Consider the following 15,167-nt stretch of genomic DNA (forward strand, 5'->3'; position numbering starts at 1 on the left):
TCAAAAAGATTCAGTTTGCTCATTTCAGTCGCGGTGAAAACAGACATGCTGACGCTTTAGCATTTGTGGCCGCGGTGCTTCCAGGAACAGAGGGTCGTTCTATTGAAGTCAGAGTTTTACACAAACCGAGTACATCGGAAACTGAGAGTGTATGTTTCACCGTTGAAAAGGAGATAGGTTGGATGACGCCCATTAAAACTTTTCTTATGGGAGAAGAGATAGAAAATGCCAAGGAAAGACGCCAGATGGAGCAGATTAGCCAACGATATGTTTTGTTGGATGGGGATTTATACAAAAAGAGTTTTTGGCCCCCACCGAGATGCATAGGGCTGCGGCGAGGTGAAGTTTTTGGCGAAATACATGAAGGGATTGTGGAAGTCACTCACCGTGGTCGAACCACAACCCATAGATTGATATCGCAGGGATATTTTGGCCTCATATGAAAAAGGATGCGACGAGTATGCAACAACTTGTGAGAAATGCCAAAGATTTTGCCCAACTAATCCATTCCCGCAGAGCCACTCCATAATGTGTTTAGTCCGGTGGGCGTTAAGCCATGTGGGCACTCGATATAGTGGGGCCGTTGCCCTTGCCGGCAAGCAAGAAGAAGATTTGTGTTGGCCGCCAGCGATTATTTCACCAAGTGGGTAGAGGGAGTGGCTCCCAAGTCAAAGAGGAAAATGTGAAGAAGTTCCTGCGGGAGAACATAATATGCAGATTCGGTTTACCCCATACAATCATTGCGGATAATGGAACACAATTTCTTCGGAGGAAAAGAAACGTCAATTTCTTCAAGCCTACAAGGTGAAACAAAAGTTCTCGGCGCCATATAATCCGGAAGGAACGCCAAGCCGAAGCATCAAACAAAATCATCATGGACAATTTAAAGAGAAAACCGGAAGACCGAAAAGGAGTGGGCTGATGAATTGAATCATGTGTTATGGGCTTATCATTACCATTAATCGCTGCGGACTTCGACGAAGGAATCACCATTCGCAATGGCATATGGCGTAGAGGCTGTCATACCAGTGGAAATGATAGAGGAAACTACAAGAACCAGGGCCGTGGAAAGGGGTCTTAATGAAAACATATTAGCCACTGAGTTGGATATAATGGAGGAAAAAAGATAATACCGCGATAACATTTGGAGGAGTATCATAGAAGGTTACAGCGACAGTATGACAAACGAGTGAAGCCGCGGGAATTCACGGTTGGAGACTTGGTGCTGCGAAGGGTTACACCCGCCACAAAAAAGGAGAATGACGGCAAACTGAGACCCAACTGGGAAGGACCGTATGTCGTGACAGCAAAGGGAAATTCGGGTACTTACAAATTAGAGACCCCGGAAGGGGTAACGGTGGAGAAACAATGGAATATAAGAATGTTGAAAAAATTCCATGAGAGGAGCAGTGTGTAGCTTTCATTGAAACAAGCATCTTTTGTGTAATGTATATATGTTCTATGCGAAATTCTAGTCAATGAAACAAAGATTGCATTCCTGGCTCAATAACTTGCATCTAAATTAATCGAATCTAAAAAGCGTGAGCCCCTTCGGCAACATTTCGAATCCAAATTTGCGAAAAAAGGAGCTACCCCTATCAGGCTTCACCGTTCAAAGACAGCGGGGGACGAGCCGCCCTTGGCGGACTATACGTCGAATCTAGTGGGGGCAAACCGAAGCGCCTATCAGGCTTCACAAAACCGTTCAAAAATGGGGGGGACGAGCCCTTCATGGATTGTGAGTCCGAATCCAGTGGGGCAAATTGCTGCTGCCCTATAAGGCACACCGCTCAAAAAGACGGGGGGACCGAGCCCCTTCGCTGGACTGTGGAGTCCGAATCGAAAGGGGCAAACCGAGCGCCTACAAGGCTTTCACGTACCGTTTAAAGACAATGGGGGAGAGCCGCCCTTGGCGGACGGTGAGTCCGAATCGGCTTAGGGCAAACCGAAGGCTGCCTATCAGCTTCACACCCGTTCAAAGACGGCTGGGGACGAGCCGCCCGCTGGATCGTGAGTCCGAATCCAAATTTGGGGCAAACCGAAGCCGCCTATAAGGCTTCATACCGCGTTTAAAGGCAATGGGGACGAGCCGCCCGGATCGTGGAGTCCGAATCCAGGGGGCAAATTGAGCGCCCTATAAGGCTGCCAGCGCCGTTCAAAGACAGCGGGGACGAGCCCCCTTCGGTGGATCGAGTCCGAATCGAATTGGGGCAAACCGAGCCGCCCCTACAAGGCTTCATGGCCGTTTAAAACGGCGGGGGACGAGCCCTTCGCGGACGATGAGTCCGAATCCAGCAGGGCAAAACCGAAAGCGCCTATAAAGGCTTCCACCACCGTTCAAAGACAATGGGGAACGAGCCCTTCCCGGATGTGAGTCCGAATCCAAATGGGCAAAACCGAGCCGCCCTATATAAGGCTTCCTGGCCGTTTAAAAATAGCCGGGGACGAGCCCTTCATGGGTGTGAGTCCGAATCGGCCGGGGGGCAAACCGAAGCCGCCTATCGCTACTGACGCCGTTCAAAGACAATGGGGGCAAACCGAAGCCGCCCCTATCAGCTTCACACCGTTCAAAGACATGGGGACGATCCCTTGATGGATTTGTGGAGTCCGAATCCGGTGGGGGCAACCCCGACCCGCCTTCACAACCGCCCAAAGCGGCGCGAATGAGGGCAAACCTAACTTGGGTAAAAATGATGTAAATGGTAAAGGCAAGAGGAAGAGAGCTTTTTACCGACAGTGCAATCAACTAACAAGGGACAATCATATCTAATGTCTAGCTAACCGAGTTTGGAGTTGCAAATGAAAGGGGTTAAGTCAATGTAACATATTGATCAATAGCTTTATACATAAAGAAGATCAAATACGTTGTAATCAAACACAACGAAAAGCGAGCACTTTGCAAAAGGAGCACAAAAGTACTAGCTACAAACACAAGTTTCCTGACAAAGATAAGATAATTGTTTAATTATTACAAAACCAAGGCCATCTACAAAGAAAGTAAGCCGAGTTAGGTTACTACTGCGGCGCTGTAGTCGGCTCTTGAGGGGTAGTATTTTCATCTTCACTAATTGGGATGCTGGCATCTTCATTCGCTTGTATTGGAGAAGGGTCAGCGCCGGGGATGGGAGGCGTGACATCCGTGGTAGGCGTCTCAACAGCTTCAGATGGTTCTCCAAGGGAGGATGTCCCTACAACTGGAGAAGGAGGTGGGAGCGATCTGCGGCGGCTTAAGGCGATCAAGTTGTTGTTTGCGATTCGGCGTTTGATCTTTTCGTAGCCTTGGCTTCGAAATCGCTCCGCTGACCTCTTTATGTTCCTTATCCACGGCAGCTTGAGTGGCAAGCCTCTCCGTCTCTCGGAGGCTGTCCATTTTAGAATTGACACCCGCTACGTAATCGCGGTGTCTGTCCTCAGCTACCTGGAGTTCTTTGTGAAGCTTGACTGCCTTGATCCGGGTCGCGTCCCCCTCTTTCTCCAGCTTGGCGTACCTTGCTTTCCAGCCATCAGGGCCGTGTATCTCGTGCTTTGCCGCGTCCAAATTCTCCACGGTGCTGGTCAGACCACGCAGCACATAGCCAATGTCTAGACTCAGCTGCAGAGACACAATAGGTATAAGAGTAGCACAAAGAATGGAGAGATACCATGAACAATTGGTAGACACTACCCACTAGCCCAAGACATACCTTTTCCCATCCAGTGTAAATGGAGGCCCTGTGGGAAGCAACGGTACCAGCATCTCCATAAGCTTGATCCCGCGGCAGGTGAGAGCTGAAAAATAAAGAGGCGGCTACGGCTGGGTTTTCCAAAGCCGAGTCTCGGGTCGTCACGTCGCGGTCCCTCGCCTTAAACTTGGGATGCCACACCTCGGCAGGCCCAGAGGTTACAGGACCAGCCGAAGACGAATCCTGTCTAGGGCGGCGGGCAGATACAACAGACCTCGGAGGTTCATTACGGCCTGTAGTTGGGGAAGGAACGGCGGCCGAAGTTTTAGCCCTTTTGGCGGGCGGGCTCTTATTTGACAAGTCAACAAGAGCATCCCCATCAGAGTCGCTGTCCCAAAGCTTGTATTTGTTCACATCCATAGCAGTGGCAAAAGGGGGAGCGGTATTAGCAGCAAAATCGTCCTCCCACTCAGCCACACGAGTGTAGGAAGGAGGAACGGTTTCCGCGGTAGTAGCTTTGTTTTTAGTAACCGCGGCACGTTGAGCAACAGCTCGTGAATGGGAGATTTTCTTGGTATAGTTGAAGGACTTGTAAGACCTGTAAGACGAACGTTGTCTTTTTTGAGGTGGGGATGGTTTGGGCTTCCTTTCTTTGGGGGGCGGCAGACGATAGAGGGGGCCTTGGTATTTACCAATGTTTTTTAGAGAAGGGTCAAGTAACAGAGGTGTGGCTTTTTCCGGATCAATGCCGAGGACTTCCACGTGGAACTACCGAAGTTCAGCGGAGGGATTGGAAAATTTCGAGTAAACACCGTTGTATATTTGGGATCGCGAATCTGGTCTCCGGCCTACATCACAAAGAGCAAAGACAAACAAATTAGTGAAGAGAGAGATAAATACCGCGACTCTAATGGCTTACTTACCACTTGTTAGGAAATGGAGATGCCTCGAGAGAAACTTCGAGGAGGGAGGTCCGCGGATAAAAATTTTACGGCACATATACGGTGAGGTGCGATGCCAAACTTTGTCGAAGTGGTAATGTGAAGAAGGAAAGACTTCTTTTTTGAGGGCCGGGTGCAAAAGGACCGGTATCCCACACCCCCCAGTTTAGTGCTTTTCTTTATGTAGAAGTGGGCAAGGATATCGCGGAGTTGTATTTTGGGGGAGTGAGTCTCATTGTAATGGTTGGCGGCATACATAACACGCCAGAAGTTACCTATGCCCTGACACGGAGGAATGTTGAAATGGTTACAGACCTCGACGTCAAGGGGAGTCAAAGGGAAACGTAAGCCGGCTGCTATCTGTCCTACAGAAGCTACTAGATAACCAGGGCGCGGCGATACTAAATGAGGAAAGTGGGTGACGCCAGACACATGTTCGAGATTAACGTCACCAGGAATGCCGTAAGCGGCCTTAACGGCATCTAGATTTGGTCTGCGGTAATAGGACGGCGGGGATGGCAGAGAAGGTGTCCTACCGGAACGGTGTGATTAGTAGAGTTTGAAGCCGGGGATTCAGATTCGTCCGCGGATCGATGGCTAGATCTAGGGGTAGAGGAGCCAGATTGGCCTGACGTGGTGGCAGAGGATTGGGTGGAGGAGATGACCTCACAGTCCGATGAAGGCATAATGGAAACAAAGGTAAAAGAGGGAAATTCAGAAAAAGATGGACGCGCAATCTAGGGAAAGAAGATAATGAGGAAGCAACCTCCAAAATAAACAGTGAATGCACAAATAACGAGAGGAAAGGAATGGAAAATAAAAGACAAACCTGAAACAAGAAGGCCAAAGCAATGGGAGTGTAACCAAGATGTGCCGGATCTTTACGAAGAAAATGACGACTGGAAAGAAGAGGATGTTGAAGAAGATGAAGTGGAAGTTGAAGAGAAAAGTGGAGAGGGTTCACTGTTGAGGTTTTATGAGGGTTGTGAGAGGAGAGAGAGATTTAAGCGGGATTTGAGGGGGCAGGGGCAAAAGAGTAACTGACCGACATAGAACCAAAGGAATAGGGACGCGTGTCATCTCGATTCTGGAGGGGAGACTACGAGGCGTCTTGGCCGGCCAGATTTCCAAATTTTCCGTCTGAGAGGAAGCGATGGAACACGTCTTTGGGAAAAATACAATATGTCAGAAGGGGGAGGATCAAACAAGAAAAACTCAACAGAGAGTGTACGGAAAGAGAAAGAGGAGTTCGGTACCACCATTGCCGGTCCGCGGACCAACAATGGGGCGAGAGAGGCATCTCAGATAGGACGCATAATACGCACCTGGGAGGTTAGTGGTGACAAGGGGACCGGAGGCGGTATAGCGTGGGAAGACAGGGTGCACAGGATCAGATCCGTGGTATCCCAACCGCTCGGGAACTGCTGCGAAACGTGGAGAGTGGGAGAGCGGCACCAGGAACTGCAAGGTAACCGCTGCGGTACGTGGAGAGAGAGAAGATACAAAAGAGAAAGAGAAGGAGAAGAAAAGAAAGGAAAAAGAGGAGAGAGAGGAGTAAGATCAGAGGTTGTAATCACAGTCTATACACCTTTAATCTAGGATAGAGTGGATTTGCCGTGGTGAGAGATGGACACATCGCACACAGTCTTCCAACACTGTTTCAGCTTGACATATCAGCTAGAGAGTGGTGACCTACAGAGCTCTGGGCAGGTAAATGCGTCTTTCTTTTTATCCTTTTCCTATTTTCTTGTAGATAATACCAAATTAATGTTGTCTGGTGCACTTTCCACGAATTTGCATTCCATGAACCAAAAGACAGTAAAATCTACAATTTGAACCATGGATGCATAAGTCTCAACATTTCATTTTAGAATTGAGGCAGATTCAATGTATCATTTTGATGAATTGAGAATTCTTTGTTGTTGACATTTTGATGTTGTTGTGATGCATCCCTTTCAAAGGAATTCCGGTCTCTTCTGTCTGCTTCTATATAGTGTATGATGTTGGGACTGTAGGAGTATGTAGAAGCAATTATAGGGGCACTGTTTTGAATTCAAGCCTTATTTAATCTGGCCAGATGTGTATTATATTTGTAATCTCACTCTTCAGTTCTTTAAAGGCCCTTTCATGGCCTAGAGTAAGGTTATATTAAAGCTAATGACCACAATCCTGTATTCTTGATTCGGTGATGAGATCATATCTTCCTGTAATTTATTATCTTTTTGCTTAACCATCTAGAAACTCGACTCTTTTCTACAAATTAGTACACTATTTATGTCTACAAGTATTAAAATCTACTGATACTAGAGCATGTAATTAACAAGTCATAATTGTGTTTTTTTATATTACCATGATTAAAGATTTACTAATCTGTAGCTTCCTCTGATTCTTCTTTTGCAGTTCTAGATTTTTTAAGTGACGAAGCAATAGATAATGCTTGTACTGTGGCTTCCTATCTCACTTTCAGGGCTCCACATGGTCTCGGATGACTAATAATTATGAATCGGAGAGTATTCCATAGTCAGCTGCTGCTTCAGTTGCTGTGCATAGGATGCTGTTTGGGAATTCAGGTCCTGCACCTTCTGGGTGTACTTGAATCTTGTCTGCACTTTGTGAACCGTAACTAGTGTAGTTAAATTTCATATCGACCCTTGATTGACTATGTTAATTTTCACTATTTCCTTAAGCAGGTGGCATGCTATCAGAAGCCCAAAATTTTGGCAGGTTGAGCAGTCGTCAAGACACAATAAGGTGGGCTCATCTCTGTGAAATTATATTTTTAGCTCTGAATTTTTCTCTTGGATACAGTGTCTGTCTCATTTTTATGATATTATCCTAATATACTAATCTAAATCCCAATATAAAAGTTACATCAGTCCTGCCATTCCAGATTCTGGAAGCAATTTCTTGCTTCATCCTGTAAAGTTCTTTCTATTTGCTGTACAGTTTCGGTGCCCAAAGGCGATGTAAACTCTAGTATCTTATACACATGTATGTGTGAGAAAAAGGGCCGAAATAAATGAAGGCCGTAGTCTCTTTCTCTCTGTGTTTCCGTCTTTTATTGACGTGAGGCACAGATGTCTTGTCCGTTAAAAAGTGGTTTCCAGTTTTCAATTTTGGGAACATATGACTTATCTTGGAGATGTATGAAATTCTGATATCCGGTTGACTATTTGCTAGAGAATTTTTTGTTTTACAAACCCTGCAAAATTGTTACTCGTAACTTTTCAGAATATATACTGCATTGAGTGATTGTTTAAGTTTTGAAGTTTGGAATTGCAATTGTAGAATTGCATGTTATGCTTGCTCAATCAACTTGTATTGTGCAGAATGAGATAGTCCGACAGAGATACGAAGCCTATATGATCCTTGTGTTATGACTACTGAATATAAACCTTTGCTTCGGCTTGAACATGGAGCATTGAAATTATCAGGAGAGGATGCAGGGGTGCCAGATTGACGAGGAATTGTTTGATTTCGATCGGTTGGACAGTAGTGAAAATAACGAAATTGGTAAAGTATACTTTTCACAGAACACAACAATTTTGAGTTGGAATTAGGTATCTTCTAATGTAAATGATGGTGGAGACACGGAGTGCTAGATGTAAATGGTAACATCTGGTTACAACAGCATCTTGCTAGACATCCTCAATTAAGTCTGATGCCGACGGATTTAAAGGCACAAATGTGTCACGGTCAAACGTACCTGCATTTCACCTATAAAAAATGCTAACAATACAGCCTCTCAATTGTTGAAATTCACTAAACTATAGAGTGCAAGACTCTGAATGTAGTGAGCTACGTGCTAACCAGGGCACGTGCTGCCATCGTACATTGCGAACCGAGGCTGAATGAAATCATGGGGGGAGGGTTTATTGAGTGCCTCGAGCGTGAAAGGTGATGCTCGGTACGTCTTCAACATCCTATGGACGACTTGAGTGGCGTCCTTCTTCCCAATGTTCTGTTCGATCTGCTGGGAGAGGATGTTGATCTGCTGGTTGACTTCATTGATCCCGTCCTCAGCGGTAACTCCGTTCGGGTTTTGGGACTTGATCTGGGTTTTGAGAGCGGCGTTTTCCTGTCGGAGCTGGGTGATGCTACCGTTCATGGCTTCCATATAGGTAGCCATAATCTTCAATTGATCTTGGAGGTTTTCCATGCTTTGTGAGTTTGAAAATTAGCGATTCTAAGAAGATGGTTGGAAGTAATGAAAATTTTGAGTAGATGAATTTTCAAGAAATTCGATCTACAGACGGCGCCAATGTAAAGGTTATGTTTCGTCTAATCTTATTGGAGTAGGTAATTTGGGGGGGATGGATTGGTTGATTGAGTTTGACCGAGTTCGTATGGATGAACTGCCTACGTATCAAGTTCTTTCTCTCTGGGGGGGACTTGAATCAGGTCAGACGTAGTTCCTCATTATCTTTATATAGGTAAGATGCTCATGCCTCATGCTCTTCCGCTTCATGTCATTTATGAGCCATATAGACATGTTTTTTGCAATATATAGACATGTTTTTTGCAATATCTTTTGAGTATACACACACAGTATAGGTGCTCTCCAGTCCAAACGTTTTTCAAATTCAAGCTTTCAAAAGGTGCTCGATAAAATGTCGTTTGTAAGTGATTCCTATCAAGTTTTTACTGATTTGTCAGGGGGTCGATCGTTTTCTTTATATTTATTTTGTTAAACAAACATTAATGCTCCACTGGAAATCCTAATTCTAATTCTAACAATGAATACATCTACTAAGTAAGTGGATCTTTAGCTCAAATGGACGAGCACTTTGGAGATATCCAAAGGTGATGGTGGTTCAAATCCACCGAGATCCTCTAAAATTTTAACGTTAATCAAACAGGAAATCAGGTGTGTAATGTGATCAATTTTCAATATGTAGTACCTACAAAGCAAACACTGCAGCAATGAATGCACCATGGGGTCTTCCTGTTGGGGTACTCCTACATAATTGTTGCTGAGAGGGGATAGTCACCAGGCCACCAATGCCAAGCCCAAGCCAGAATCAAAAGAAGTTCCAAACGAAGTTTATAGTCTAATAGGTGTTCTCACTGATCATTCCTCATGTTGTTGAGGTATTAACAATTATCGTTTATAATCCAATAGGAGCATGAACATCAGTTGTTCAATATGAACAATGATTCTTCATAGTCCAATATGTGTTATCACTGATCATTCCTCATATTGTTGAGGTATGAATAATGATTGTTCATAGGCCAATAGGTATTCTCATTGATCATTCCTCATGTTGTTAAGGTATAAACAATCATTGTTCATAGTCTAATATGGATATACACAATGATTGTTCATAGTCCAATATGGGTACGAACAATCATTGTTTATATTGTTGAGGTATGTATAAACAATCATTGTTCATAGTCCATTATTGGGTATGGTCCAATATTGTTGAGGTATAAACAATCATTATTGAACTATGAACAATGAACAATCATTGTTCATAATCCAATATGGGTATAGTTCAATATGTGTTCTCATTGATGATTTCTCATGTCGTTGAGGTATGAACAATGATTGTCCATAGTCCAATACGGGTATGAATAATGATTGTTCAGTTTGAACAATCATTGTTCATAGTCTAATAGGAGTATGAACAAAGAGATGCTAACAATCATTGTTCATAGTCCAATAGGGGTATGAACAAATAGATGCTAATAATCATTGTCCAATAGGTTTCAAGTATGAACAATGATTGTTTATAGTCCAATAAGTATTCTCATTGATAATTTCTCATGTTGTTGAGGTATGAACAATCAATAACGTTACTACATTCACTTAAAACTTGAAACCTCATGATATTGAAAGCTGAAGTACCTCATACAAAACCATAACATATAATCAGTACAAATACAAGACTTTGTATAACAAAAATAATGACACATAAATAGTAGATTAGCATCACTTCCTTCATTGCTTATCCAATTACAATCATTTTCTTTCAGACTTTCACGTCTTAATTTGGTACTCAAAGAGTTTTGGGTTCCTCGTGCTGAAACTTGATCACATACTTTGCCAAAAACACATCTTCTGCGACTCTTAATGCCTGACCACTACTATTTTAACTTAGTAGACCCTTTGAGATCAGCATTTGAAGAAGATAGCATCTTGGAAAAACTCTCTTTTCAAAGCTTAGATTAATAAAAATCACGTTCCTCCATTCCAGGCAAAATCATCTCTAGTCCAATTCAGGATATTCAAAAAGAAATCTAGTGCTAAATTGAACTTCTTCACCGAAACCTCCATAACAGAGCTTCTTGAACATGGAAATAACTTCTTCTTACCAGCCAAAACTCATATAAGCCTCCAATTTCAAGTCCCATATATATAGGCTTCTTTATCCCCACAGGCATATGTAATCCACGAGCGACCACCTTAATTGAAGGACTAAAACCCATATTCTTGAGTTCTAATACAATTGTGCTAAACTTGTTGGATTGAACATATAGAACTCGTAAGTTCTTGATAATCAATTTTGAGATCAAACGTTTCGGCACCAAATTAAGGTGTTTTTTCAGTATTTTGGGTTGTGCGCTCGCTTTTTTTTTTTTTTTTTTTTGTAAAGATTTGGGGTTTTGAGTTGTGGCCTCATTTTTTTTTTGGAAGTCTGGGTTTTTGAAGAACGAAAGTGATGGTGGGCTGTTTTTTTTTTTTTGAGTCTTTTAGGTATTGGTGCTAGCTGATAATAGGAAATTAGACATTAAGGACTAAATAATGTATATTTAGGGATTGACCCTAGTTCCGTTTGTGGACCAGTTTGGCCGTGAGCAATCTGTTTATATTTTCCCCTTTTTGTATGATGTCAGGATTCAATATTTTTGATACCCAAAATACCCATGGGCAGTCACGTGAGTCACGTGTATTTTGAGCTCACAAATAGCCGTTGGGAATTGTCACTTTCCTTATTCACCTATAAACACCATCATTTTTCATGACCTTTCTTCCCCAACACACTTCTTCTCCATAACCCTTCTTCTTCAACATCCTTCTCACAATCTGCGTGCAAGTCGGTACTTGAAGAAAGTATAACAAATTACAAATGAGTGGAGCTGATGTGGAAGTCTATAGGGTTCCCAAGGTATGTTCATGCTTTAATGGCAGAAAAGTAGGACTTAAACCTAATTTTCTCATTTGCAGGTAGGACTTAAACTTGATATTTTTATTTTACAGATTTGTCAACTTTGTGAGCAACAAGGGCATAAAGCACCATCATGCCCTTACTTGAATCGTAGATGCAAAGAACCTGGGTGTAATGACATTATGGAAATTATTAAAGGAGGTGATGATGAGGGTAATGTGGATGTGATGCTTCTCAAGTGTGAGTATGATGATTGCAAAGGTGCTGAGTATCTCTACAAAGATAACAAGCCCATGGTCCCTGAAGAGAGCAAAGCTCCGTTTGTAATTGAGTGTGATAACTGTGAGAAAAAATGCACATGTCTTGTTGAACTACTATTAGATGCACATCTCTTATTGAAATGAAATGAAATAAGCTGTCATTTATCTAAGTCGGCAAAATACTACATATTTGTTCCAAAATACCAAGTCTGCAAGAACTTCTTAAACCATTCATTTGCCCAAAATGCTAAAAACAAGTTGGTAACTTCATAAACCAACACATTTGTCCAAAAAAAAAAAACAAAAAAAACAAACCAACACCACAAATTTGTTCCAAAATACCAAGTCTGCATGAACTTCTTAAACCATTCATTTGCCCAAAATGCTAAAAACAAGTTGGTAACTTCATAAACCAAAAAACTAACCAACAACACAATTCAATTAGGTATGACTAAGTGATGGTGGAGGAGTTGAAGACTCTTGGTTTTAATTAAGCTCCTGATGCTTCAAACCAGCTCAGCCAACCCTTTCTTGTGGATCTAGCCCTTTGCTGCTGCTGCACATTTTGGGGAGCCTGCTGCTGTTGTGGTGGAACTTGCTGCTGCACACTTGGAGGAGTTGCTGGAAATTGCCTTGTAGTTCATCTTGAATGATGCTTTTCTTAGCTGTTACATGATTAAAATGTTAAAATCCAATAAGTTGGGACAAATATACAAAAAACTATGTTCACTTTTCTTACCTCTCTTCTTTGGCCTAGTTCCATTCTTCCTTGCATCACATGTCCTTGTATTATGATTTAACTCACCACATTTGCCACATTTTCTTAAGACTTTACTAGTTGCTTGAGGTTCATCTTCATCTCTAATTCTTTGCTTCTTGGGCCTTCCTACTTGGGGTTTAAATTCATGAGGGTTTACCAAATCTTCATGATCAATCTTGAAAAAGCAAATGAAGTTAGCAAACAAATGAACTTACTTACAATTATGAACTTAAAAAAAAAGAAAAAAACAGAACACTTACAATTATCTCCCAATCTTCCTGATTGGCAATAGGATGTATGTGAGTAAAATAAGTTGACTTGAATGCCTTTGCTGTAAAGTATTTACTACAATACTTGCTCCATTTATCTCTTCTTTGTCTGATCACACATATTGCATGCACACAAGGAACTCCTGACATCTTCCAGACAATGCACTCACATGTTTTCTTCTCCAAATCTACACAATAATGTTTCTTATTTTTTGTGTTTTGAACTAAATTGATATGGTCTGACACCCCAGAAACTTTATAATTCTTATACTTAGCTTCTCTCTTCTTGATAATATGAAGAACTGTTGGAACTATAACATCATAATCACCCAACTCCCTAGACACCATCATCCTATCATACATGAGTTTCACAAGAGAAAGATTGTACATGTCTACAAACTGCACTAAGAGCTTGTCTCTCATTTTTAGAATCCAGGAATTAAATGACTCAGAGAAATTATTGGTCATTTCATCACACTTACAGGTGTGGTCAAAGTAAGCTCTAGTCCAACAACTTCTTTCTTCTGAATCTAACCAATCAGCTGCCTTTTGATCTGTCTTCACTATATCACCAATTTTCTCTGTAAATGAAGCCATTATGTACTTTCTGGCTGCATCCCATGCAAGTTTCTCTCACATATCACCTTTGAACACTTTCTTAAAATTTTTAAACATATGTCTGAAGCAAAACCTGTTGACATAATAATATATTAGTTACAAATGTTAATTAGAAATGTTACTTACACTTAGAATCAGTTTAATCAATGAAGGAAATATTACTTATGGTTAGAGTTTGGAAAGTATGCATGCATAGCTGGTATCAGTCCTTTCTGTCTGTTTGAGATGAATGTGAGTTTTTCCCTGTGCTGATCAAGGTCAGGTTTTAGAAGTTTCAACAACATCTGCCAGTTGGCTTTGCTTTCACCTTGACATATGTATATGCTAATTGGGAACAAGCCATTCATTGCATCAAGCCCAATAACAGACAAGCAACACCCACCATACTTTCCCTTTAAAAATGAACCATCAAGACCAAGAATTGGTCTACACCTTTCCAACCACCCATCAATTGATGCCTTAAAGGCAATGCACACACCTACAAACTCTCTTGTATTCTTAGTACAGAACCATCTTGCAATGGTCCCAGGATTTTTGTTCTGAACTTGCTTACAAAGCTCTGGCAGTAACCTATACCCTTCCTCGTAGTTTCCATTGATATTTTCCAGAATTTTCACTCTTGCAGACTAGGCAGTCCAATAAGAAATGTGAACACCATGTCTTGACATGATTTCAGCTTGAATTGAATATCCTTAGGCCTGTAAGTGGGATGTGTCCTAAATTCATCTTCCAAGGCATTTGCAACCCATGGAGCTGTGCATTGTTTGTATATATCCTTCTCATTTGCCTGACATATGTGCTCACCACAAAACTTCCTCAACTAGAAAGTGTACCCATCAGCAATAACAGTTGCATTGATCCTCCACTTGCACTCTGCATCTATACACTTCAGTATGTACCTTGTTCTGTCATTTTTCTGTGGTTTGAAACTAAACTTGTTTTTTATAACTAGATTCTTAAAAAAATTCTGCAATCATCTACTGTAGGCCATGTCATCCCAGGAATTAAGGCTAAGTTACCCATTCTGTCTACATGATCTTTTGTAACCTTTTCCATTTCTTCTTTTTCAAATATGTTATTGCTCAACATAGAAATGTCTACATCAGCATTCACAGTAGGTGGTGGTCTCATGTCACCATCACCATTCTCTTCTGCATTATCCTCAGCATTTGTCACAAATTTCTCTTCCAAGTTGTCACTCTCATCTCCTCCAGTACCTTCACTCATTAATAGTCCAAAATTTGAACTATATGCATATTCATCCCCCCCATCATCTCCACTTTCAAATTCTTCTTCTTCTTCAATATCAACTTCAACAAATTCAGATATATTCTGTGAAATTGCAGATACGGCATCATCAATTTGTGACTGTATACCCTCATCATACACAACATTAACTTTGGGTGTAGTGGGAATATGAGATAGGGATTGACTCAGCCTTTGATTCAACCTAGGCGACCTCCTAATAACCCCATCACTTATGCTTAACCCCTTCTGTTTTGGTGTAGTTGGAGTGGTAGGATTCTGTGTTGTTGCTGGAGGAGATAA

The 15,167-nt window shown here is 42.0% G+C and overlaps 3 protein-coding genes and 1 long non-coding RNA gene across 11 annotated transcripts in view; 1 reads left to right on the top strand and 3 right to left on the bottom strand.

Moving 5' to 3' along the window:
* LOC147514238 (uncharacterized) overlaps nucleotides 1–6,328 on the bottom strand; it is a 12,496-nt gene extending 6,168 nt beyond the window's left edge. Inside the window, exon 1 of the long non-coding RNA XR_015207354.1 lies at nucleotides 6,192–6,328. This is a non-coding gene — a long non-coding RNA (uncharacterized LOC147514238). The remainder of the gene's footprint in view (nucleotides 1–6,191) is intronic.
* On the bottom strand, nucleotides 632–4,247 carry LOC147514239 (uncharacterized). The gene is made up of 3 exons (XM_086594358.1): nucleotides 3,684–4,247; nucleotides 3,305–3,592; nucleotides 632–694 (listed from the first exon to the last, which is right to left on the bottom strand). Exons 1-3 carry the CDS (start codon nucleotides 4,080–4,082, stop codon nucleotides 632–634), a joined length of 750 nt encoding a protein of 249 aa, XP_086450484.1. The 5' UTR covers nucleotides 4,083–4,247.
* On the top strand, nucleotides 6,177–12,134 carry LOC147514240 (uncharacterized). 8 transcript variants are annotated; one of them, XR_015207338.1, is made up of 4 exons: nucleotides 6,177–6,313; nucleotides 7,071–7,173; nucleotides 7,294–7,354; nucleotides 7,933–10,621. XR_015207338.1 is itself a non-coding variant. In XM_086581849.1 (4 exons), the coding sequence occupies exons 2-4, from the start codon at nucleotides 7,155–7,157 to the stop codon at nucleotides 12,114–12,116; spliced, it is 408 nt and encodes a 135-aa protein (XP_086437975.1). In that variant the 5' UTR covers nucleotides 6,177–6,313; nucleotides 7,071–7,154; the 3' UTR covers nucleotides 12,117–12,134. The 8 variants fall into 8 exon arrangements, 3 of the variants coding, with proteins under 3 accessions (XP_086437975.1, XP_086437969.1, XP_086437981.1); XM_086581849.1 differs by lacking the exon at nucleotides 7,933–10,621 and adding an exon at nucleotides 11,805–12,134 and having other exon boundaries at nucleotides 7,071–7,189; XR_015207344.1 differs by having other exon boundaries at nucleotides 6,212–6,313; nucleotides 7,004–7,189.
* Nucleotides 12,135–12,462: 328 nt separating this feature from the next.
* Nucleotides 12,463–13,598, bottom strand: LOC147514241 (uncharacterized). Its single transcript, XM_086581343.1, has 3 exons — nucleotides 12,993–13,598; nucleotides 12,712–12,907; nucleotides 12,463–12,593 (listed from the first exon to the last, which is right to left on the bottom strand). Exons 1-3 carry the CDS (start codon nucleotides 13,596–13,598, stop codon nucleotides 12,463–12,465), a joined length of 933 nt encoding a protein of 310 aa, XP_086437469.1.
* Nucleotides 13,599–15,167: the final 1,569 nt, after the last annotated feature.

This window comes from Coptis chinensis, chromosome 2 (assembly GCF_015680905.1).
Source record: "Coptis chinensis isolate HL-2020 chromosome 2, ASM1568090v1, whole genome shotgun sequence".
In the NCBI taxonomy this organism is placed as follows: domain Eukaryota; kingdom Viridiplantae; phylum Streptophyta; class Magnoliopsida; order Ranunculales; family Ranunculaceae; genus Coptis; species Coptis chinensis.

Excerpts from the sequence above, each read along its gene's own strand:
- LOC147514239 (XM_086594358.1), bottom strand. The coding sequence starts at position 4,082 with ATGGATGTGAACAAATACAAGCTTTGGGACAGCGACTCTGATGGGGAT. Across the intron at positions 3,593-3,683 it reads TTTACACTGGATGGGAAAAG|CTGAGTCTAGACATTGGCTA; the intron begins GTATGTCTTGGG and ends GTGTCTCTGCAG. Across the intron at positions 695-3,304 it reads TGGATAAGGAACATAAAGAG|GAACTTCTTCACATTTTCCT; the intron begins GTCAGCGGAGCG and ends GTTCTCCCGCAG.
- LOC147514240 (XM_086581849.1), top strand. The coding sequence starts at position 7,155 with ATGCTGTTTGGGAATTCAGGTCCTGCACCTTCTGG. Across the intron at positions 7,190-7,293 it reads TCAGGTCCTGCACCTTCTGG|GTGGCATGCTATCAGAAGCC; the intron begins GTGTACTTGAAT and ends TTCCTTAAGCAG. Across the intron at positions 7,355-11,804 it reads AGTCGTCAAGACACAATAAG|ATTTGTCAACTTTGTGAGCA; the intron begins GTGGGCTCATCT and ends TTTATTTTACAG.
- LOC147514241 (XM_086581343.1), bottom strand. The coding sequence starts at position 13,598 with ATGGCTTCATTTACAGAGAAAATTGGTGATATAGTGAAGACAGATCAA. Across the intron at positions 12,908-12,992 it reads AGGAAGATTGGGAGATAATT|ATTGATCATGAAGATTTGGT; the intron begins GTAAGTGTTCTG and ends TGCTTTTTCAAG. Across the intron at positions 12,594-12,711 it reads AACTAGGCCAAAGAAGAGAG|CAACTCCTCCAAGTGTGCAG; the intron begins GTAAGAAAAGTG and ends GGCAATTTCCAG.